Source organism: Micrasema longulum, unplaced genomic scaffold, assembly GCF_059751315.1.
Source record: "Micrasema longulum isolate JH-2025_06_02 unplaced genomic scaffold, ASM5975131v1 h1tg000328l, whole genome shotgun sequence".
In the NCBI taxonomy this organism is placed as follows: Eukaryota; Metazoa; Arthropoda; class Insecta; order Trichoptera; family Brachycentridae; genus Micrasema; species Micrasema longulum.
In genome coordinates this window covers 413531-440343 of record NW_028277532.1, presented here as the reverse complement: position 1 = coordinate 440343, position 26813 = coordinate 413531, and the positions used below count along the sequence as shown (strand labels likewise).

Sequence of the window (26813 nt, the reverse complement as noted above, 5' to 3'; positions counted from 1 at the left end):
GGTTTACCTGATAAAAAATATACGAAAAAGTTTAAAAAAACTAAAATGTAAATGCTTTTAGACTGACAGATTACGCCTCTTAATACTAAACTAAGGTTCATTGATACTCATCTAAAGACGAAGTATCTAATTAATAGTCCAAATTTTTGTTTTAATCAATCAAATAAGTCTCACCCGCAACAATAAAGATTTTAGCTCTTTAACTTCACAAACGTCCACAGATAGAAGAGTCGAAATAATGTAGATTTTCAAATATAGGCAAAATGGTGAATGTTACGCAGTGTGTAAAGTGTCCACTTAAACTAGCCAATGACAAGTCATAAAACCTGTGGATGCCTAGACTTCTATATTCCCTTCTGTAAAATTTCTTCATTACTGTTGTAATACGTTTATATTAACAGCTCCCTAGGGGGTTGAATCCAGTTTTTGTCTGCAAAAATTTGGACAAACGCAAAACATTGTTGATTCATCATTCTGCCTGTGTATATACATCTAGATGGTAGAGTTGAGGAGATGAGGATGTTTAAACATAGGCAGAATGGTGAATGTTTTGTTTTTTTTTACTTATGGTACATATTATTAATTGTACATTGGCGGGCTTATTGCTAATCGCCAATTTCTTCCAACTAACCAACAAAATATTTTTTTTTTTAAAGTCAAGTTAGAAAACAGATTTAATAGAAAAAAAAGCTACAGATTCACAGTGCATAAATATTCTTGTGTAAAAAAACCTTTTTAAACTAATATTTCATGTTAACATGTCGGGAATCGAACCCGACACCACTCGCATGGTAGGCAAATACGCTGACCACTACTTCAGGAGGCAGACTTATTTAATAACCTTTTTTTGTAATGTAACGAGTGACATTATGTAGTATTATAGAAGATGATGGGTACATAATTAAATGTGTTTGAAAAATTATTAAGCAGTTTTAAGAAGAAAAAAAGCATTCGAACAATAAAAAATATTTTAATATTCTCGTCGTAAGAAATTTTACTTTAAAAATCGACGATAGAAAATTAAACATATCAATATCTTTATACTCGTTTCCGAGCCGGTTTTATCTGACGATTGGAAAATTCACAAAATAATAATGTCTGCAAGACACTATAAAAAAGATTTCTGCAAAACTCCCAAATGAAAATTTCAATGTATCTTTCAGAAAATAATAACACTCTCTTTGGTTTTTTGGACATCAGCGGTCTAAGAAAACTAATTAAAATCACATTAATCATTGTGGTCTCACCAGGAATAGTACTCGTAATAGTACATAAAGCAGATGTTTTAGCTATTACACCGCGGGGGCCGCCCGGTCCCGATATGAAATCAAACATAATATGATTTTTCAATCATAATTTATTTCGATTCAAAATACTCCATTAGTAAACATAGCTTCTTCAAGTCTAAATCTAACATGTGACCTTTAAGTTCATAGGTTAGCTAACATTTGGCCTTATTTATCACATCGCTAATTAAGTTTTTAATATATTGTTCAGTAGCTCTATTGAAAAATCCATGGTGCTTCATTGACAGTGATAAATCTTTTTTATCAATATAAATAAAAAATATACTTATTTATTTTATTCTAAACTACATAGGGAAAAAATAATTTATGAGTGCCCTTATACTAACTGAAATCTAGTAATCGTTAAGTTAGTTTTGACATTTTAAAACGTCGCGTCGCGTCGTTTGAATCAAACAGGAAAGTAATTCGAGAAAAAACTTAAATTTTGTTTTTTAAAAAGAAATAGTAGTACAAGGCTTCTATAACACAAATGTTATGGTATTTGCAACTGACGGGATTCGAAAACGCGACGCCAGTTTCACAGTTGGCCGTCTAACCAACTGCACCACGGCGCATGTCGTTTATCGTCTCAATAGAAAACATATTAGGTTCAACATATTTTTTATATTTTGCTCCTACTTGTATAACAAATATTTAATTAGAAAAATGTGATTTATCCGAGGATTCGTGCGGTGTATAGGTCACATAGGATGAAGGGGATTGGCTTTCGTAAACGGTTTTAATGGTCTCATGCATTACTTGGCTCATCTGGTCGGTGAATGGGAAAGTTCAGATGGGTGCTTCGCCCCCCGGAACTTCTTCATCACAATATTTATATATATATATATATATATATATATATATATATTAATAACATTTGGTGAACTATTTTTATTGTTTTCACTTGATTACAGTCCGCTTTTCGTTTACAAGCCCTTTTAAATGCTTAGACTTCCATATGCGTTCACTAAAATGTTTTTTATCTATGTTGCAATAATGTAAACAGTATAATATTTATTGCAACATACATTCTATTCCGCTAACTGTAGTTCTAAATTTACATTGAATTAAATTGACTTTAATTGATGGCCAAGGTGAGCGTCTACAAACAATACCACCTTTCGTCTAATTAGGTAAGATTATATCAAAGAAAAATACCTGAATTAAAGAAAATAACGTTCACAGAATGATTATTTATTTATGCTGTAGTATAAAACGCGGGAAAGTACTTCAAATACTCGTAAATTAATGTTCTAATTGATTTCGTAGAGAAAGTACGAATGTTATAATCTTCATAATTGTTCGTTCTGCATAAGATAAACAAAATAAATTATTAGTTATTTGAAATGCAATAATGTTGATCTGTTGAGAGGAGATGCGGTGGCAGACAGTCTTAATGAATAAGCATTTAAATTACAATATTTGAGTTTGTCCAAATGTTCGTAGACAAAAGACTGGATTTAACCCTCTCGGGAGTCATTAAGATTATTTTTTTCTACGAACATTTGGACAAACTCAAATATTTTAATAAAACCAACAGGTACAAGAAAAAGTTTAAAAATTAAAAAATTGTTTTTAGGCGTTGCCTAGTATGTGAAATAATTCAATCTGGTGAATCATTTCACAACAATAAAGGTTTCAGCTCTTCAACTTCACTTAAATCAACAAATGGAAGAACTGAAGAAATATGGATGTTCAAACATAGGCAAAATGGTAAATGTTACACAGTGTGTTAAGTGGCCACTTAAACCAGCCAATGACAGGTCATAAGCCCTGTAAATGCCTAGACTTCCATATCCGCTAATTTAAAACATCCCTGTTGTAATTTGCTAAGCATTTAAATGTTTTCTGTCACTCTCTCGCAAATTCCTCCTCAATACTGTGCCTAAATCACGTTTCATTTTTCCGTTTTACGCACCCCAAAACCGAACCGATTGTTTTAGAAATAGTATTAGAGTGAAATTTTTGGTTGCAAGTCGGTTATCTTTTGTGTTATTTAAAAATACTTGTATATCGTAAGTCCGAAGACGGCTGATAAAACTGGGAGCTCTTAAGGTTTTTTATGGTTCTAGCTCCCAAAAGAAACAATTTTTCAAAAAAGAAAAACAACAGATTTATATACTATAAAGCATGTTGTTCAGATGTTTATTAAAATCTTTGTGCATGTAATAATTTTTACTTGTAGTATTATTTAATAATATGCATGCTTCCACTTTCCATTATGTTGTATCCCAACTCAACACAGGGCTCTTGGCCTGATAAAGTTAGAACCCCCGCCCCCGCTGATTGTGTCAAAATGTAACAGTGTCAATTGCTATGGAGATGTATGAGAGTGCGGGCACTGTGGCAACATGACAATACGGTGACAAAAAGTTCCAGCGTGACTGTCACCCGACCCCGGCCTGTACATTGCTATGGGAGTGCGCTCACTACGAACTTTTTGTCACTCTACCGGCAGACGCCTACCGAACGGACGTGTGATGTGAATTTTTCAGCTTTTACATATTATTACAACGGTGATGAAAAACATTTTAGAAAAGAGAGTATAGAAGTCTAGGCATTTGCAGGGCTTATGACTTGTCATTGGTTTGTTTAAGTGGCCACTTTACACACTGTAAAACATTCACCATTCTTCCCATATTTGAATACCTATATTTCTTCAACCCTTTCATCTGTTGATGTTTGTGAAGTTACAACAACAACAACAACAAACCATCACGCCGTTTCCCCGTAGGGGTAGGCAGAGAGGATAGAACGCCATAACACTCTATCTTGGCAAACAGACCTCGCTTCCTCTACATTCATACATCTTCTTATACACGCACGCCGATTATTCCTACTTTTGACATGTCCATCTTCAAGTATTTGATGGACTTGATCGTGTCATGTCTTTCTCGGTCTTCCTCGTTTTCTGCATCCATCAACATTTGCATCGTAGATCCTTTAAGCCGTTCTTTCGCTGTCCATTCGCTCTACATGTCCAAACCAACGCAGCACCCCTTCCTTATTTTGTCAATAATGCATGTCTCAGCCTTACACACTTCACGGATCTCGACATTTGTGCACCTATCATACATCGTTTTACCACACATTCGCCTGAGGGATCGCATTTCGACAGCAAAGATCTAAAAAATTTAATTATGCAGGCGAGATTTAAGATGGCGGCTTTTTTGCAATAAAATAAAATTAATAAATGAATTCTCTGATATTCATTTGAAATGGAAATTGTGGGAAGAGATTTGAATTAAATTATTTCAAGACTGTTTATTGACATACGAAAATAATTTTCAAAACTTGAGAGGATATTGACGTAATTCAGAATACAGGGAGTAAAATTTTTCTTTTAACAATCGTTTATTATATATGGGATGTACCCAGTAGTGTTTCTTTCATTTAATTTTCCTTCTGCGTAATTCAAGATCCTAAATCACTGCGACTTCTTCGAAATCCATCGCTAAATGAACATTTTGTCACCAGTAGTGAGTAGTGAGCGCACCCACAGTGACACAACGTGACAGAGACAAAAAGTCACCGTGACAAAAAGTCACTGTGACAAAAAGTCACCGTGACAAAAAATCACCGTGACAAAAGTCACAGTCAGCGGGTGGTGTTAGGGATACCAAGAATAGAATTCAGAGTAAAAATTCACGGTACAAATCGTAACACACTCACCAGTTGTAAATGCAATCATCTGGAATGTGTAAAAGGCATTAAATATTTGGGATTTTTATTAACGCACGCCGTAACTGGAGAAAATATATTCATTATTTAGTAGGCAGTGTGAGGAAACTAATATATATATTTACTAGCGGACTAGAACTCCAATCAATTAATCATTATATGATGATTTTCATTTTGAACATTATTGCGACCTTACGCATTTGCCAAAACACTTAATTAGGTTTTATTGACCAAACCGTGTGAATTTTTAAAATGTTTTTTAAACAGTGTTTACTTCATTTGACGTTTAATCATCAGTGTGGCCATTTATGAAGTATATAGTAGTCGTATGCAAATAATAAAAATCCCCGAATCTTGGAGCTAGAGCAGATTTAGAATAGCACCACAAGGCTAAAGAAGAAAGACTACAGTCCAGTGTGATTAACAGAACCCAAACTATAGACGATTGATTTCGACACGGTGGCCAAACTTATAAATTCGCCTCATAGTGTAGTGATTGGCGTTCGCCTACAATTCTTTAGATTCCAGGTTCGATTTCTGGGAAGGTGGGTGAAATCTATTTTTTGAAGGTGTTTTATTTTTCTGCAGTTAAATTACTTTAAATTTTTGTTAAGTTTTTGGGATCAGGAAGGATATTCTAGAGTGGGCCAATCAGGAACTTCTCCGCATTTGCTCATGTGGAGAGAAAAACACCTAAAACTCTTCAGTAGAAGCCGGCTTGTTGACAGTAGTCAACAGGCATTCCGTTCCACTAGAACGGTGTTTTATATTACAATAGTATCAAAAGTAACAATAATCTCCCAATGAACTAAAAACCATCAAAACTAATATTTTAATAAATAAATTCAAAGTTTACTTAACGAAATTTTTTGAACCCGTATAAAAGCAGCATTTTATTTTAATTTATTACTATTAGTGTTTTATTATATTCTGTTTTTTTATATCTTAAAAGTTTTTTTTTCTCATGTTATCGTATATTCAAAATTATATAAATTCTAATAAATAAATAACTATAACAGTGTAAGCACAAGAGTTAGTCTCTTTTTTTGGAGAGTTACAGTTACAACATTTACTAGATGTATAAAAATAGATTTGTAATTGCATAAAAAAAGCATGTATTATTTATGTAAATACATTTATTAATTAATAAAAAAAAATTGAAAAATAAGAAAATTCATTATTCATGATAAACCTGAAGCGTACTTCAAAAGTAATCAAAATTATCCTAAAACACTTTTTTTTTAAAGAAATATTTGCATTCTTATGATTGGCCCAAATATTTCATTTTGAGGGCCACTTTCAACGAGTTTTAAATAACTCACTATTAGAAAATGGGAATCAAGTTAGGATAGAGTGGGGTTAGAACCATGAACTAGCCACAGGACCAAAAACAATTTTCTTCTTTTATAGTGCCAATACAGTGCCCTATGCATCAGGAATGATGATGATTTACCACCAGTGAAAATGCGTACTTGGGCGGTGGAACGCGATCGTCAGTAAATAAATATGTAAAACTTAAATAAGGTGTTTTTATATTTATATATATATATATAAAGGGCAATCTTCGAATCGTTGTCCTCGATGGACTAGATAACTACCTGACCGATTTACGTGCGGTTTTCAGATAAATGTACATTTTAGTCGCGAGAAGGTTTATAGCTCATAAAATATTCAATTTATCAAGTACAAAAAAGTTAGGAGCATAAACGTTTTTTTTATCCATCACCGGAGTTGCATTCGCCGAGAATGCGTGTACAAAAAAAATGGACGGATGTTATTTTTTTCTGTACTAAAAAAAGTTTGTTTTCGAATGTTTACAGACAACATTTCTTTTTTTAAGGATCTCAATCAGATTATTTAATTGAATTTCTTCCCGTTTATTTCATTATACTGGATTTTTGGTTATACTAAAATAATATCAACTTACATTCTGTACATTTTTGAAAATCGCATTCCTAACTAAAGAGCATCCCTGAGCAGAGTTTGAAATTTAATAAAAGAATTCTTTATTTAAGAATAATTCATTATTTTATGTTTTGGAATTCAAACATAAACAAGTACTTAGGTACCCACTTGAATTCAATTTTGAATATCTTTTTTTTTTATATTTGGAATTCAATCATAAGCAAGTACCTAAATACTTATTTACCAATGTCTAGTTATAACATCTTGATTACGTTTATCCGAACTGTTTTTACCTTAGAATAAAGATGTATATACTCTTAGGTTTTTACTAAGATTAATAAGATTTTGTGTAAAGTTTTGTGATTATACTTAAATATTTTTAACCTTAAGAGGAAACGTGGTCCGACTTTTCTTCATGCAAGCGTATTCACGTATTTTCTTTCTGAATTATGGCACTAGAGAAATATTTTTTTTACAAAAACAACAACAACAACAAACCATCACACCGTTTCCCCGTAAAGGTAGGCAGAAAGGATAGAATGCCACATCACTCTATATTTGCATTCAGATATCGCTTTCTCCACATTCACATATCTTCTCATGCATGCGTGCCGATTATTCCTACTTTTATCATGTCCATTTGATCATGGCATGTCTTTCTCGGTCTTCCTCTATTTCTGCGTTCATAAACATTCGCATTGCTAATACTTTAAGCCGTTCTTTCGTTGTCCATTCGCTCTACATGTCTAAACCAGCGCAGAGCTCTTTTTTACACATAATAGATATTTACCATTGGCGTGTCCCTTATTATTTAGTTTTTTTTTTAAATGGTTAATTATGGAAACTAGGACTATAAAAACCTGTAAAAAGCACAGTTTTATCTGCTGTCTTCGGGCGCACGGCGCACGGTATACAAATATAACTATTTTTGAAAAACGCAAAACATACTGATACAGGAAATTTTATTCTGCAAAAAAGTTCAGTTTCAAGGTGCGGAAAACGGTACTGCGAAACGTCGATTTTGTATATTCTAACAAAAAATCTGACATGCAGTTGTCCTTTTTGCACAGTATCTGGAAGGCATCTGCAAGACATTGACAGAAAAGCAATGTTTGAATACCTTTTTATCAAAATTCTCTGTCCTCACAATTTACGCAAACCGAAACACAAAAATAATAATGTATACGTACATGTCTAATTTGGACTTAATAATGTCAATCTTTCGATTGTGTTCATTTAATCTATTTAGCAAGAACTCAAATCTTGCAATAGCAAAGCATTGCCGGGTTAAGCTCGTTTTATATAAAAATGATGAACTAAACTTGTTTGTTGTTTTGAATATATTTTTTTCACAGCAGGAAACAGCTAACTGAATAACAATATCAAGATATTGCGGTACCTGACATTACCTATATTATTACTTTACAAATGATACAGGCAGGTATGCTTTGGTTGCGTACGCAATGATATTTTCCACCTCTTACAACATAAGTTAAAATTACACTTAAGCCTGAAGTTCAAGAAAACTTTCTCGTGATTTTTAAATGAACAATATTGTCAGTACTTAAAACATAGTTCAAAAAAAATCTGGAAATTCCAATTGCAGTGTACAATTAATATTTTATTTAAAAGAAAATAAATGATTTTCATTATTACGATTTACTGAAAAACTTTGATATTGGGACTATTTTCAATATTTAAAGCATGAACTTTGCGGTCAAAGATTTTACTAAATGTTAAATCCAACATGCCGATTTAAAACCACTCGCTTTTCGTAGGCAACCCTTACATGTATTGATTAGTTTATGAAAATGTTTGATGTTGTGGGAGAAACAGTTTTAAAAAGAAGAAGGGGATGAATGCAGGGGCGTAAATATAATAGGTATAGGGTAATCATCACAATGGAACAGCGTATAATGGGCTATATTGAAAGGTTGTTTGATATTTGATTAATTCAAATCGGCATATTTGTGCAACGACTGCGGTAAAGGTATATAGTGGGTTTTGCATGTTGGTTTAATTGGTGTCCTGACGAAGAAGCCGGTAGACATAGAAAAGTTTGTGAGTGGTTATGTACAATATTTAAAAACATTAAGGGACCATTTTCATTTGGTTTTAAAAACCCGCGTTGGAAAATAGTAAAAGAGTTTTATTTTCTTTAGTTGTGTAGTTGCATTGCTACAAAGGTACTTTGACTACTACTACTACTACCATTACGCCACTCCCCCGTAGGAGTAGGCAGAGAAGATGAACTGCCACACACCAGAGGTAGGATAGAGTATCCAGACATAGATTCCTAGCTTCTTCCACATTACATCTTAGCATACATGCCCTTCGGTTGTGTCTGCTTCTGACGTGACCAGACTTGAAATTTTGATTTATCTGATCACCCCATGTCTTTCTTGGTCCTACGTTACCATTGATTTTCGCCATATATATATGCTTAACCATTCTTTCATCATCCATTTGTTCTACATGACCAACCCATTTTAGTGACCGTTTCTTAATCTGATCAATTACACAAATCTCAGATTTGCACTTCCGTCTGATTATTTGCCTAAGCAACCGCATTTCAACCGCATTCACTCTGCTTTCATCCTTCGTCTGCCGGTTCAGTTCCATACATGAGTGTTGGCACTAAAAACCTGTTGTGTACTGCTAGTTTAGCTTCGATCGACATATTTTTATTAGCAATTACTGTGCTAAGTGCGCCGTTCATTTTGTTGCCCGCATTCACTCTCTTTTCAACGTCTTTTTTTACTCTTTCATCTCTTGAAAATATGCTTCCCAGATACACCAATTATTCAACTTGTTCAAGACACACATTGGTTTAATTTATTATGCACTCAGTAACCTTACTTCCTCTATCAAATCCTATAACTTTAAACTCAAATATTTTTTTATTTATTTGAAACATATCACAACAGTGCTGGATAGCGAAGAAAACATGGATTTTTGGCAACGCCATTCAATTTTTTTTTTTTAATCTATAAGATTTATGTTTTTTTCAAACATAAACAGAATTATGAATGTTACTCAACGGTACACACTAGTAAAGTAGCCATTAAACCCATCTTATGATATGTTTTAAGCCCTGTAAATGCCTTGACATCCATGTTTCTTTTTTCAAAATCTTCTTTATCTCAGTTGCGATATGTTAATTTTATATTTATTCATTATTATTTGTATTCATGTTATTTTATCTTGTTTTTAATGGCTAAAAATTTAATGCCGGCCAGTTTTAGAACAAAAGTGCTACATTGCCAAGGCATTTTTTTTTCATAAAAAAACCTATTTTTAAACATTCACGCAAGTAATAAAATTGTATTTAAAATTATTTTTATTTACCTTATGGAAGAACATGTTGATCACTGACTTTTAAATAATAATTGATTTTTTAAAATAATCACGATATAATCACTCACGTTTAAGATTTAAAACAATTTTCTCTCTTTAGGTGAAAAATGCATTCTTTACTGAAACAACATTTCGATGCCTACCGCGCAAACTGCATTAAATTATATTTAGAACATTCGTATGATTTGACAAGTAAAATATTTGAAATTCGTTCGAATTGACAAGACTTTTTGGTTACTTGTTTTTAAAAGCGTTCGATTTGACAGCTCCGAGTGCGCTAATGGCGGGAAAGTGAATTTTATTGTACACAACGCGTTGCGACCAACGGTCAACGGTAGAATGGTCATATTGTAGGTTATGTAGTTGTGTTAAATACAAGTGAGGTTACACTGCATACATCTTGTGCTGAGTTAGAGAAGGTTTTGCTCTTCTTTCGGCGATTATCTAAGACGGGTAATTAAAGTAACATATTTATCTTGATAGACCGAATAGTGCATTATTTGCAACCCAGCCAAGCAACGCTTGAGAGAGAAAATGATTAAATATCTCAATTAAAAAATCATGTTTTTGGTGAGCTAACATGCTAACACAAAGGTAATTCATAAATCTTTGTGTTCAAAATTAGGATGAATAATTTAATGTAACCACATAAATTACACAATTGTTTTGATCCAGACAGATCAAGAATACCAACAGTTCTGCTTGTGAAATAGAACCAACTCGCTACCTGCTCTGAACAGGGCTGAATGAATTGTGGTCCCGTAGCTAGTGTTGCGGACTCAAAGATCAGAGGTTTGAGGTTCGAGCTCTACTCTACCAAGATTTAATTCCCATTTTTAAAAATTGAGTTATTTACAATTCGTTGAAAATGCCCCCAAAAATTTTAATATTAATTTAAGTAAATTATAAGAACGGAAATATTTATTTTACTATAATTTTTTTTTTAAAAAAATCAAGTTGAGAAAAGTCCGCCTCGTAACATAGTGGTTGGCAGGTTCGCCAACCATGCTTTTAATTCTGGGTGTGGTTTCTGGGAAGGATGACATTGAATGTTTGTTTTTGGGTGTGGTTTTACGCTAAAGTAATTTATTTTGGAATACTTTCTTATGTTTTTCTTTTTCGTTTTCTATTATGATTCATTCATTTTATTTTTCTGTAAAGATGCGATTTAAAAAAAAATTACAACGGAGATGAAAAACATTTTATAGTAGGAAATATATAATTCTAGGCATTTGCAGGGCTTATGACCTGTTATTGGCTGGCTTAAGTAGCCACATTACACAGTGTGTAAAATTTACCATCCTGCCCATATTTATTAATTTTAATATCCCTTCAATTCTTCACTCAGTTGATATTTGTAAAGTTAAAAAACTGAAACCTTTACTTATGCGGGTGAGATTCATCTCATTTAATTATTTCACCTACATACTAAGTAACGCCTAGAAATATTTTTCAATTTTTATACTTCTTCTTAGACCAGGTAGATTTATCGACAACGTTTTGAGTCCAAACTTTTGTAGACATGGACTAAGGAAATCGAACCCGAGGTCTTATGCATGGTGTAGATGGGGTCTACATTCAAGGCGTACGGAAGGATAATGTGTTCTGATGCTACGCAGTTGAGTTTAGATAAAAAAAATATGTTTCACGAATATATTATATTCTTCTACTTTTCGGCCCCAATTTTTGTAAAAACTTATTTGGGCAACGTCAAAACAAATTACGGCACTTCTTTTGTGCGCCTTGAACGTAGGCCCCGACTATAGGTAAACGCGTTGACCATTTGACCTCGAGGCGAACGAAATGTTTATATTTTACCCTGTTAAATTACGTGGATTCTAGCTATTCTTTTGTTTTGAATCCTAAAAAACTTGCAAGTCGGTGTCAGCTTATCTTAAAGGTTGTCAGCACGTGCCTCAGTAGCACGTTGGTTTTAAATATAAAGTGTTAGGTGGAGTTTCCACGTTGGGAGCGAAGTATGGGAGCGAAGATGAAACCAGGCTAAATGCAGTTGAAGTGCGATCTCTCGGGCGTATTTGTGGTAAAATTAAGTATGATGGGTTCACAAACGTTGAGATTTGCGAATTATGAAGGGTAGAGACAAGCATTATCGACAAAATCAAAATAAAAAAATGCATTGATTTGGAATTGTAGAGTAAATGGGCGATGAAATAATGGCTAAAAGGATAAAGGATTTACGATGCAAATATTGATGGATGGATTGATAAAAACAAAGAAGACCAAGAAAGACATGGCATTACCAAATTCAACAAATACTTGAGACGGACATGTCGATAATCAGAATAATCGTCGTGTATTTTTTTTAATCCGTCATGCCTATTTATTTATTTATTATTGGGTACACGGCACAAATGCCTTTTTTAAACATAAACATAAATTCATTTAACATAACAGTGTTCTATTACAAAATTATGAAATAATATAATAACAATTTATGTATACATACTCGTATTACACAGTTGTTTTATACATTATTCAATATTTAAGGATTTTAAAACTTGGCATACTTAGGTAAAAAAATCATTGATAAAAAAAAAAAAAAAAAATATAACGCAGTATAATCGAAATAGCAAAAATCATAAATCATTGATTTGTTGGGATGGTTGCAATGCATATTGAATGCCCTAGGTACAATACTGTCTCCTGATAAAGAAACAAAATAAAAAACCCTTTAAAAAAAATAATATTTAAAATTATAAAATGTGAACAAATTAATGAACACAAAATATTAAATAAAAAACGTGCTTGTTTAAAAATAAATACTCTAGTAAAAATATGTCACTTTCTTAAAAAAATAAAAAATATCTAGTCATACGTTTATAAATATATCTGACGTGTATTTATTTATACACTTCTTTTTCTCTTTTTGCAAATTAACATAAATACATATACAGCAGTCAGAATCCTAAATTATTTATTTAATAGCAAGTTCAAACTTCAGTTGGCTAATGTGGAAAATGTCAATACAACTGATTTGGTTCCCTAGACTGTGCAATCTTGGGATAGGTTTGCATTAACTATTGATTCCAAAGCCATGCAAATTTAAGAATTACGTACATATTAAATTATAAAAGGAATAGAGAACATTATAGAGAAATAAAAATATAAGTTTATGCATTTACAGGGATTATTACCTGTCATTTATTGGTTTAAGTGGTCATTTTACACATTGTGAAACATTTATCATTTTCCCTTTGTTTGAACATCCGTATTTATTTGACACTTCAATTCTCGTCCATTTAAACAAATGATTAGTTATTATAATTACAATAAAAGAATAGATAAAAACATTTTTAAGAAAAGAAACATTGACAAACATTAAGGACATCAAGACAAAATCTGGACCATATATATTTAATGCTCGTTTAAATCGTTGTAAACTTAAAGCAAAAAAGTCCAGATTTTGTCTTGAGTTAACTATACGACAAAGACGGGTCATTGGAGAATTAAGGCCATAGCTTGTTCTATCCTGATCGATAAACAGTACTTCATTGTTTCTCAACCTACGAGTTGAAATATGAAATTTAATTTGTCCCAGTTATGATGGCACAACGATTATACCATTTAGTATTCCAAACATATATATGGAGTCAATATTAGTTCCCCGTTTTTGTAGACTGGAAATATTTAACATTTGCTCTTTATCGGCATAAGAATAATTACATCTCTCTAGTCCAAGCATCCACAATACTTTTCGAAGAAGTGATGTTGGACTGATTCAATTTGATTAATGTGATTCACATAGAATGGAGACAAGACCACGAAGACATATTTTAGAAGAGGGCGAACAGTTAAGCAGTAAAGAGTTTTGATAGTAAGGACATTAGTAAAATCAGAGGGTATTCTGTTAATGAAGCCAAGTAATTTTAGTGATTTACTTGCTTTATTTTTTTTATTTTTTTATTTTTCTATTAATATATTATTTACATAGAAATATAATTACAAAAATACACTTTATAAAAATACTTCTTAAAATTAAGCTATAACATAAATTTGAAAAAATGCTAACAAAGACTTCAGCGTCTGAGCGTGAGCCATTCCTTTTGTAATTATTAAAATTATAGCATATAAATATGGTTTAACATGACCATGAAAAGAAAAAAATAGAAAATTAAAAGAAAAACCAAATTAACATATGCTGATATTACGAAAACATGATTTATTTGCAGTATGCATTTTTTTTAAAGAATGTGTCTATTTGTTCTTCCATGCTTATCCAAGACCTCAAACCTACATAAAACTGTACCAGTGATTTAATGTTTTGTAGTTCCTTAGTTAGAAGATTGAAGGATTTTGGACCAACATGTAAGGACTGCCTCTGTGCGAACTTAGTTCTGCATCCTGGAACTCTTCTATCTGCTCGTTGTATGTCAGTTTACAGTCCAAAACAACTCCTAAATCTCTGATGGACTTAACTACATCAATTTTGGAGTTTTCTATTAGGTACTCGGATTCACTCATACAAGCAAGAATTTTTTTTTTTATCATTACGAATTGATTATATTTCTTCCTCTAGTAACCAAATTCACTAAGAAAAAACGCAAACCAATATTTACATTTACAATTTACTTTTTTGCAATGTCTCCTTCATTGTAACCCCCCCCCCCCACACTCTCATCGTCAACAAGGTAGTGACAAGGGAAAGTATAAATAAATAATTCCATCACCCAGTTCAAACTCCTCTATGTAGACAGTGATAGGAAACGTTAGTATCTACTCTCTGGAGCACCAGAATGCCCCCAGGTAACACTCAAGGCCGGTCACCGGCAGCGCACCCAAAAGCAGCAGACTTAACCAAAAACAACTGGTTGCAAACCAACTGTTGCCACCACTCATACCTACTCAAACTGTAACAATTGAAGAACTTTACCTCATCCAGCGAAAGCAATTAAGAAATCAAAATCAACAAATGGAAGAAATGAAGAAATATGAACGTTCAAACATAAACATAACGGTGAACATTACACAGTGAGTAAAACGGACACTAAAACCAGCATTGGCTGTCATTGGACAGGTTATAAGCCATGCAAACGCCTCGATTTCCATATTTCCTTTTTTTAATACTCTTCATCTCTGATGTAATTTGTTAATCTTGATGACTCCGGGGGGGTAATATCTAATCTGGTCTGCAAACATTTGGACAAACTCAAAACATCGTAATTATGCCCCAGTTTATTCATTGTTTTAAAAGCAGAGGTCTTGACAAATCTCAATAATGGCGTCGTCACGATTTAAATTAAATTTATATAAATGTATGTAAATGCGGAAGAGCAATGAATGAAATCGAAAAAAACGTATAAAACCTAATTTTCCCACGCCTAATAAAAATTAGTATATTACAACAGAGATGAAGAACATTTTAGAGAAGCGAATTTAGAAGTCTACGACAAGCGATGTAAGAGCAGCGGACTGTTGTTTTGTTCTTTTTCTTCTAAATGAAAACCAGGTTACGTTTTTCGAATCGTCCTTTATTTCTTCAAAAGTCTCTTCTATCTACTACATGGAGCGGGCTGCAAGTCGGAGGTCAGGCCGGGTGACAACTCCTCGGAATTAAGATGGAAAGGAGGTTTTTAACCTGATCTATTTCGTTGTTTTATAATTACACCAGTAGATAAAATATGTGTGCCTTTCTGAACTATAAATACTAATATAAAAGTACAAGACTTAGTGGTCGCGTAAGAGAGTATTTTATTTGATAAATTTGCCTTGAAATCAACTGCGAAAAAACGATTTAGCCATTTCAACCCTAGTGTCATACCTACCGGAACTAAAAAGTGACGAGTTTGTTTTTTAATTACTGGCATCTTTAACTAAGTCTCGTTTTATTCTACTTATGTTGGTAGATGGCATTACACATAGTACTACATTTTTTTAGTTTGACAGCTGGATAGTTTATTTGTTTTGGAGCAAATTCGTGACGTTCTCTTGCACTATAATAAAAAAACTTTTATACATATTTCACTTAAATAAAACTTGTTTGGACATGCAGAGTGAAGGCGGTGAAACAAAGGCTAGAAAGATTTAAGGTGTAAATGTTGGTGGTTGGAAAAAAATGGGAATACTGAGAAAGAGATTGCATGAATGGATCTAAGAAATTCTTAAAGATGGACATTTCAAATTTAGAATAATCAGGGAGCGTGCGTGAGAAGATGTATGAATATAGAAGGAGCGAGGTATGTATGCAAAGATAGAGTAATATGTCGTTTTATCTTATATGTCTAACCTTATAGGGAAACGGCGTGGTGGTTTATTTTGTTTGTTTAGAATTAAATTTATGTAATTGATTAAACATAATAAATAATGTAAATAGTGTCAAAAAAATTATATTCACAAAGCGGTTCATGTTACGGCAGATTCTTGGTGTGAGTCTTTAAATATAATGTAAAGAGTAAATAATTAAACAAAGATTTAAAGTGGCTTATGTTGAGAGCCGTGTGGCAAAACTATGTGGCAATGGTCGGGGCATTTGACTTGATAGGTGGACAACAGATAGGTATCACAAATATTATAGTAAAAAGCCTGGGTAAATAAAAGGAGTCTCGAAAGGCTGCCAAAGAGATGGAAAGACGAAATTGGGGGCTTGGATGCCAAAGGATATGACTGATACAAGTGAAAGGAGTTGGAAGAGGCCTATTTCAAACAGAGGAGAGATGAAGGCCAGAGAAAAAAAAAATTGAAAAATCAAATAAACAAGCCCTGTAAATGCCTTGACTTCCATATTCTCTTATTTAAGGTATTCTCCATCCCTGTTGTAATTTGTTAATAGTATATTTGATTATCAGTTTGAGACGCATTGATCATTTAAAACGAACGTCAATTAATTTCTAAACCTTAAATAAACAAATACAAAATGTTTTTGATTTACATACAAAATATTTTTTGTATCCACAAAAAATCATTTAGTCTGAAATGTGTTAATGATTAAGCCTTTCGGCATGAAGAACTTTAACCGCTCTCCTGTGAGCTTAAAAAGACCAAAAAATATTTCATTTCAACTTTCTCCACACAGGACCTGGGTCATTTAAAACCTATAATACAATCTACATACGTTTTTGTCTGGCAATTTCAAAACTGGTTTGGCAATTTGGTAATCCGTGCATATGTACATTATATGGTATTACGATCTTTTTTGCATCTCCGTACATCATGTGACCTACACAACCTGCGTTATATTGTAAATAATTATTTCAACGCACGTAGTAAACTCGTGAAAAGAAACCTTTTCTGAGTGGATGCAATTTTTTATAATAATCCTGATTACTGATTCCTACACAATATTTTTAATAATAATAGTGTATTATTACCATTGATATACTAAGTGGTGGCTAATTCTTCTATATTACGTGTTAAAAATAATATTTTTTAAAAGTGTTATATATTATATAAATATTTATAATACCATATATGTGTTATATTTATAATTTCAATTATTTAAAAAAATAAAGGTTTTAGAATAAAATTGTTGTATAAAAATAATTGTTTGCTTCAAATACACAAAGATAAAATAAATAGTAGTATTTCTTGGTATCAAAACGTAAGTACGCGACCTAGAACAGGTGGTAATATCTTAATTCCTAAATTAAAAACAACTACTGCACAACATCATTATACTTACAGAGGAATATTTTTTTTTAATGAAATGAACAAAGATAATAAAAAGTACAGTCAGGAATACAATATATTTAAGAAAAAAAGTAAAAAATTACATCTATAATTCTTCTTTGTGTAACACTGATTGAAAACATCGTTAATATCTTTTTCGTGATTTATTTATGTTATTCTAAAAATATTATTGATTAAAATAAAATAATCTATTGTAAGACGTCACTCCCCATTATTTACACAAGAATTATTTATTTCTTTTACGTAATGGGAAACTTTAATGTAGATATATGTATTTGATTAATGTAAAAAAATTGTATTTAGTTGTAATATTGTATTTTAATTTGTTATTAATAAATAAATAAAAAATATATATAAATTTTGAATCACATCATTTTAAACATATAATAAATTGCCTTGTTAAAAATATTAAAAATAACACTTTAATCGAGTTGTGGTCCCATGGCCCCTATTATTGCGGACTAACGGGTCAGATGTCTTTGAACCCCATTCTACTCCAACCTAATTACCATTTTCTAAAAGTAAATTGTTTATCTTGAAAATGGCTCGCAATATTGAAATATTCGGGTGGATTATTAAACCCTAATAATTCTTAAAAAAAAAAAAAAAAATTAAATCATAACGTACTGAATACGTGTTTTTTTCTTAACTACTTAAGTATTTCTTAAAACTTTGAGAATATTCATATTATTGTGTTTTGTAACGTTATTTTTTTCTCCTTATATTACGCCTTTTTGTTAGTTTTTTATTCATCCTAGTTCTTGGTCACTTTAAAGTATTTTTAGTCTTTTATTTTTTTTATGACATACGAATTTCCAACCGATCGAAAAAAAATCCAAGGCTTAATAATTATCAATATGTTATTCTGTGTAGGTTGGATTTTTTCCACACTTTAGGGCTATCGTAGGAGGAGACATCTTTAGAAGACTGTGTTGTGTAGAAAATTATTATACTACTGTACTAGTAGTTTGTACCGTGCCGCAGTCGACAGTGGGTAGGTGCACAAATAATAAAAAAGGCAATCGAAATACATAAAATACCCAAATAACATAAACAGAGACAATGCACTTAAATTAAATGCAACATAGTTCCCGGCACTCCATACGTCATCAAAATGACACTAAAAACTACAGACTGCTATAACTATTAATACATAAACACATCGTTTTCTACACAACACATAGTTACCCTGAATATGGCTCCTGCAATGATAGCCAAAACGTCGGAACGAGTCCAACCTTTACTGAATTACCCTTAAAAGACGATGCATATTGACAACAGTGACCGTGAAAATCTACGAACCTAGCTAAATAGATATTTTCTGCGAGTTCTTTTACGTTTACATCATTAATTTGCTGATGTTCATATTAAACGTATCTTGATTCTTCGGTATTTAACCCTACTATCTAGTTGAGAGTTACATGGGAAAATGTCACCAAAATAATTACAAGTAAAAAAAAAAACTTTTTCTTCTTAGTAACATTAAGAGTATTTTCCAATTTAGACTTTGAATTCCCGCGAAAATGCTTCATTGCATTGGCCACGCCCCTTATTCGCCACAATTGCATTAAATGTTGGCGTTTTGTCATTCCAGTAAGTACTTTGTATGAAGAGACCGTCGTATATTATTTCATCTGCATTTATTTATATATTTGTGATTTCACAACAATTTTTGCGTGTTATGTCTGGTAGAAAAGGTTGTCAATACTGTGTGGTACCCAGATGCACAAGGAATGAATAATTCACACATCACCATTCTTCGTAACAACCACGCGACAATAACGGCCCGTACAAATAGTAAGAAAAAATGCCAAACATTGCGAACGAACATGAATCTTGACGTCACGATCAATCGTGGCGCGTTTTCATGAAGGCGTATTTTTTAACAATTTTATTTTAACAATTATGAGTGAAAACATTTTTCCAAAATATCAAAGTGGATTTTGAAAATGCAATTATTTTTTCTAAATCCATTTCACATATTTTTATCGGTATTCGTAGTATGTGATATTTTCCTATTGTTTACTCATATTGGAATGACTAAAAACGTAGGTATATTGAAGTAATTTTCCTACTCTATAATATTCGCATCAAATGTATTAGATAATAATGTAATTCAAAGCTCCTTTGGCGATTTAAGCTTCCGACAGTATCATTTCTTTGAGAATACCGGCATGTAAGGCAGATTATATTTCATATTATTATTAATTTCCTTGTACGCCCGTTACGAAGTCTTCCGCGCTAGTCACTCCTTATATGACGTATCTGATACACTTTATCTTAATAGCATTACATTTGATATCAATGTCCGTCTAAGCTCCAGGTTAACTGTTTCACTTTCATTTATTTAACTTTATTTCACTTTATTATTTTTTATTCATTTTTATATGGGCTAGTAAATTAAAACGCAACTCGAATTGAACTTGCTGGTCAAAGGTTATATCGTTATTCTTAATTGATTAAAACAAATAAGCCGAACTGAAATTAACTGCTTTGTGCAACTGTACATATATCAATAAAAACCATTAAGAAATATTTTACAACTAAATATTTTAATTGATTAACGTACTTTTTAATTGTGTTTATGTTATGTATTATAAGTGAATAAATTTTAAATACATTTTTTTGAATCCCTCTTTCTCTCCTCTGCTACTACGTGACATTGTATAGATTTTTATATAGTAATGTTAAGCGTGTCGTCTAGATATTCTATAGATATTTATGTTCATGTAATATTTTTTTCGGTCTCGTAGTGTAATGGTCAGCGCATTTGCCTACCATGCAAGCGGTCTCGGGTTCAATTCCCGACATGGTTGACATAAAATATTTATTTAAAAAGGTGTTTTTACACTAGAATATTTCATAGTCCCTAGACTGGTACCTGAAGCGTAAGACCGATCACCTTACCTTCACGGAACAAAAATTATCAAGATATACTGCGATTGGTGTACCAATGCAGTGCCATATGCACCATTAGGCGCGGAAAGGGAATGATGATGATGAATATTTTTTTATTTGTAGTATTCTTTAATAATTTCCACTTATTATTTTGTTATATCTCAACTCAACGCTGAGCTCTTAGCCTCGGATTGACTCGTTAATATTTTTTTTTGTAATAATAAAAAAAAAGAATATTAAAAATAAATATTTCTTATTCCCATCCTTCCTGCTGTACTCTCCTTTCTTTTCTTGTACAATCCTTTTATTTTCTTTTTAATTGTTTAACATTATATTTTGAATAACTTTAACTGGTATGTGCATTTTTAAACATATATATTAAGAGATTTTTTTTTTCAAAATAAAAATTAAAAAATTAAATCAAATATTTTTTTTTCAAATAAGTGATAAATAAAGTAAAATAAAAAAACAAAAATAAAATAAAATAAACAAAACAAAACAAAATTATATAAAAAAGGATAAAATAAAATAAAATAAAATAAAATAAAATAAAATAAAATGAAATAAAATCAAATCAAATCAAATATAATAAAACTAAATAAAATGAAATAAAATAAAATAAAATAAAAAATAATTAAATTAAATTAAATTTAAAAAAATAAACTCCAATCAAATCAAATTGAAAAAAAACAGAATAACATAAATCAAATTCAAATTAAATAAAGTAAAATAAAAAAATGAAATAAAATGTAATAAAGTTAAATTATATAATACAATATAAATTAAATAAATTCTAATACAATTAAGTAATATAAAATTTAATACATTAAATAAACCTTAATTAAATTAGATAAATTAATCAAGCATGTAGAGTGAACATAAAATATAGTTTCGGTAGGTACTTAGCATGCTTTCGAATGTATTACTATTCGACTATACAAAATACAGTTTTTCGTAGTCCAAGAGACAAAAAATGCGAAAAAATGTACATAGGTAAAAAAATCAAGCTATTTCTAATTCGAATTGTGATGGACGCTTTTGACAAAAAAGTTTCCTTTAAACATTTTAAAACGATTGTACACAATTTAAAACAACAGAATCCATTTACATAAAGCATCTTAATGGCTATTGAGTTTGTACTTATTTGATTAAGTAACAATTGGACAAAGACGTTCTAAGTCAATTCTTGTCTAAAATAGTAAATAGTGTAATTTGTTGACTTATGCAACAGTCGCAAATATCGTCTACGCGTACAAGAATGGTCCAGTATACTCTATTATTTCGATTTTCGGCTTACATAATATAAAGAAGATATTATTGTTCGTTACATAACGAATAATCGATATTGCTGCCAATTGAAGCGTTTTAACAACAATAGATTCGTCTTCAGCAAGAACTAGATCTCAATTCACTTATGTAAGTGATATCAAAAGAATCAACCTCCAATTTGAATGGAGATCGACGGTGGTTGATAGCATTTTAATAATATTATAAACAAACAAGCAGTCACGCCATTTCCCCGTTAGGGTAGGCATCACTCTGTCTTTGCGTACATGTCTTGTTTCCTCTACATTCATACATCTTCTCATGCACGCTCGCCGATTATTCCGACTTTTAAAATGTCCATCTTAGAATATTTGTTAGATTTGGTCATGCCGTGTTTTTCTCGGTCTTCCTCTATTTTTACATCCATTAACATTTTTTTTTTTTTTTTAAAAAGAAATATTAGCGTTCTTATGATTTACCCAAATATTTAATTTTGAGGGCCATTTTCAACGAGTTGTAAATAACTCACTATTAGAAAATGGAATCGAGTTGGGGTAGAGTGGGATTCGAACCGCGGACCTTCGGTCCATGAGTCCGAGACACTAGCCACAGGACCACAACCCGATTACACATTCACATCGTAATTTTTTTTGGCCGTTCTTTCGCTGTCCATTCGCTCTACATGTCCAAACCAATGGAAAGGTCCATTCTTGTTTTTGTCGACAGTACTAATCTCAGCCTTGCATAATGCACGGATCTCGGCATTTGTACATCTATCGTACATAGTCCCGACTTAACGCGGAATTTTTTAACAAGTCGGGACATAAAAAACATATAATTGTGTCTATGTAAATTTGTGTGTTTTGTGCATTAAATAAATAAATAAAATAAAATAGTTTTACCACAAATTTGCCTGAGAGATCGCATTTCGACAGCATTCAGCCTACTTTCAGCCTTTTTTACTGTCGATACTTTCCTCCCATACATCAGTGTCGGCACTAGGACCCCATTGTGAACCTTGGAATATTTTTCTCAGTCATTTCATCCCTAGTAAACAAACTTCCCAGATACACAAATTTATCAACCTGTTTCAGTTTAACCCCATTCACAGAGATTTCACATTAAGTCATACTTTCATTTCTTTAAAAAAACACATTCGATTTATCGACATTCATCAGCAAATCGCTTCCCTTGCATATATCGTAGACATTTGTTACTAAAAATTGCAGGTCCTCTTTATTGTTGAGAAGAAGTGCGGCATCATCAATATATAAAAGATAATTGAACGTAGTTATGCAAAAAGCAGCCAGCCATAGAAAAATGAAACTGAGATAATAGCGCTTTTGTGAAAAGGGTGAATAATCGAATCTACACAACAGTTAAAATGTATTTGGCTTAAATAAATGATAAACAATGATTATACTAGTGTTTTTTACAAGACAAACAAGAATTTAATTATGTTTTTAACCAGTGTTAATGATGAGAATATACCATAAGATATTTCTGTGGGTGTTTTCTGCAAATAGAAAAATGCCGTTTTTGTGATCGACTCCATTTTCAGAAGGTGATTTGTATGACAGCAGTCTGGCTGTTTTTAGCAAAACACAGAATTGACCTTATTGCACACGATAACATCAATCTCATTTTTTTAAATTGTGAACTGGCTGCTTTCTACATATCTACGTTCAATTGACAGTTAAATCAAACATTTTCGTTCGTATTTTTAATTATTTTAGTTCCTATATACACTAATCGAAATATACATTAAACAGCTATGGTGACATCACGCCCTTTGAGGTCCTGACATTTTTTAGTGTTTTTGCACTTCGCAAGAGAAAATGTCCTCGTTATAACGTCTTTTAACGTTAAACTCGTGATATCGATAGTTTTTATGCACGGTTTTTATTTTCATGTTACATTACCGTTAACAACTACCTAAAATAAATACAACATAATGCGTTTTTATACTATAATAATAACAGTCACTGGATTAGGACCTGAAGCTTAAGACTGATCATCTTACCTTCATGTAACAAAAATGCTAGAGATACGCTACAATTGGTGTACCAGTTGAGCATATTTTTCTTTCTGCACCATTAGGTTCAGATTTTTTTAATTTAATAATAATATATTAAATATTTAATTGAAAAATTATGGACCTTTTAAATTGATTGAAAATTGTAAATTCTATATGGAATTGCCCTGAACTATTATCTCTCATCAACTTCAGGGTGCCCGGAAGAATGACTAGACAGGTGCCACCGTTTTGTAGCAACAATTCACGGACAGTGTATACTTGTAATGCCGTATTAAATAGACTTCATGAACTCGGCAATAGTTATTCCCACGTATCTGATATATTTAGTGTAGGGTATTGTTCCGTTAGAATAAACATTTTGAACTTTTTCAAAGATGGTGAATGGTAATTATATTTATTTATTCATGCATTTCATAATTTATATATATACAGTTTATTGTTCACTTTGCCTAGCTGTGTGAAACAGTACTTATGATTTTCTTGTTGTTTTACTGTAGAATGTTTTATTATTTTAACTTTCTACTGAATATGCTGTATAATTTTTAGGTTATTTTTTTAAATGTAAATATTGTATAATTTTTGGTTATTTTTTTTAAAATATAAATCATGGGTATAAGGTAATTCATGTTTAAAAAAAAATATATATTAAGCCAAATATGTTAATATTATAAATGTTCGTAAAAGGCAGATTTGCCGTTTATGTTTATAAAATATAAAATAAAATATAAAATATAATTGGTATAAAGGAGATCGCTCCATTCTATTTTTAACACAATTCAATTTCGCATACAAATTATCATGATTGTATGCAGAGTACCTTAAATATTTAGTTCCGCGTTCCACGCTAAACACATGTGTATGTAATGATCTCTACTTTTATTGTTCGTGTTAAAAGGTACTTTTCTCATCTAGAAAGTGTATTTATTATCTTCAGATTATTTAAGAATCGTAAAAATGCTTTTACTTTGAACTAAAAAAAATTCAACCACAAAATTTTCATAACTAGATAACAAAAGTAACGCTCTTGATAATTTTATTGAAGTAAACATTGACCTTTTAATTTTAAAGAAAATCTCTTTGATAAAAAGAACAAAACAAAAAGTCCAAAAAGCCAGGCACTTTTTCTCTGGCCCAGTTTTTTAGCACTTTCTATATATTTTGATGTTTAATTTTTCTGAAAAAACGATTAAAATCAATTTTTGATAGAAGTGTAAATATTTATTAAATATTGGCGGACTGGTTCAGAACACGTTTTTTCGATATTCGAATTTTCGATAAACTATATACTAAGTGACATTTGACATTGAGATTGACATTTAAATCATTTAATTTCTACATTGAGTGATTGCGATTTGTTGCTCAGAGAAAAATCAAAAAAGAATTCAATAACACCAGCCACCTACTGGGTCTAATTGTGAATCTAAACCATCCACAGACTCAATCAAACACAAAAAAAAAAACATCAAAATCGGTCAACCCGTTCAGGAGTCCAGTGACATGCACACGTCTAGAAGAGTTATATATATCTTCTTCTCTTCTTTTCCACATCCGCCCCTAAGTGAAACATTCAAACCTCATCAGTTGCGTCCAGGAGACCCTATCGCCAGCCAGTACTCTTGCCTCTTACCACGTCAATCCAGCGCTCCTTAGTTCCGCCGAATAAACTCGAAAGATCGCCATTGAATGCCTTCCAGGACGGCGTGAGCCCAGTGACTGGTTCACGGGTTTAAAAACGAGGCAACTTGGGTTTAAGTTCTCCTGAGGCATGCGTAGTACGTGTCCAAGTCAGGTTCACCGACGCATCTTCAAGACGCTCACTGTAGAGGCTGCTGTGTCCTTTCTAGGACTTCAATGTTAGTTATAAATTCGAATCACCTTATACCTAATATGCTCTTCAAGCCCTTACTCTCAAAATTTGGAAGTTTGGTGTTCTAAGCTTTGGTAAGGTGCCAAGATTCGCACCCATTTAAGAGTACTGGCACTATACAAGAGTTGAATAATCGCTATTTCGTTTTGACTGAGTATAGACTAGAGTTTTAGACAATACGCATTATGTTAAACTGTTTTGGTGGTCAATAGCAGGTTAGGTAGCAGAGGATACACTCTCACCAATAAGGTGTATCTAAGAAATACTGCATAAATACTTCATCCTGAATAAATAAATAAATACTTCAATAGAAGAATTATATATATAAAGACATTAATAAAAGTTCTTGTAAATGCAGTCATAAAATGATTAATAATGTCAACAAAAAGAAAATAAAATAGAAAAAAATAGTTTACTGAATTCATATATAGTCCAGTGGTACGTAGGTCACTGCATTTGCCATATCCGGATCACTTTATTAACATGGAATGTAAGGCAATCAATCTTTCGCTTCAGGTATCAATTTTTTTTTATTAAGAGCACCCACCCACTTACCCGTATCTGTTTTAAAGATCGTGTAGGCTTTTTTCAGATCCACGCATTGCAAAAACGATTATTTTTTTTAGCTGTGGTGAACAGTAAATTTTTTTTTTTTTTTTTTAAATGAATCTTTGTTTTCAAAAGATTCACGTATTTTTATTTTTTGAATTTTTATTTACTGCTTTCAATGCCCCGATCGCCGTCAGAGCAATCAGGCAAGTATATATAGTCAATTTGTCTGTCACCCTCAATCAAATTGTCCCAATCCTAACGGCGATAGGGTATGTTAGTTCATTAGCTTGTTAGTAAACCAGAAAAAACAAATTATTAA

The 26813-nt window shown here is 31.8% G+C and overlaps 1 protein-coding gene across 2 annotated transcripts in view; it reads right to left on the bottom strand.

Annotated features, from left to right (window-relative positions):
• LOC148282450 (uncharacterized) overlaps nt 1-26813 on the bottom strand; it is a 65865-nt gene that overhangs the window by 22254 nt on the left and 16798 nt on the right. The window contains exon 1 of one of the 2 annotated variants that reach the window (XM_088225081.1): nt 10221-10570. The exons of the other annotated variant lie outside the window; for it this stretch is intronic. Within the exon in view, the coding sequence (XP_088081207.1) occupies nt 10221-10235 (15 nt within the window). The 5' untranslated portion in view covers nt 10236-10570. Of the gene's footprint in view, nt 1-10220; nt 10571-26813 lie in introns of those variants that run through there. 2 annotated transcript variants of the gene reach the window in all.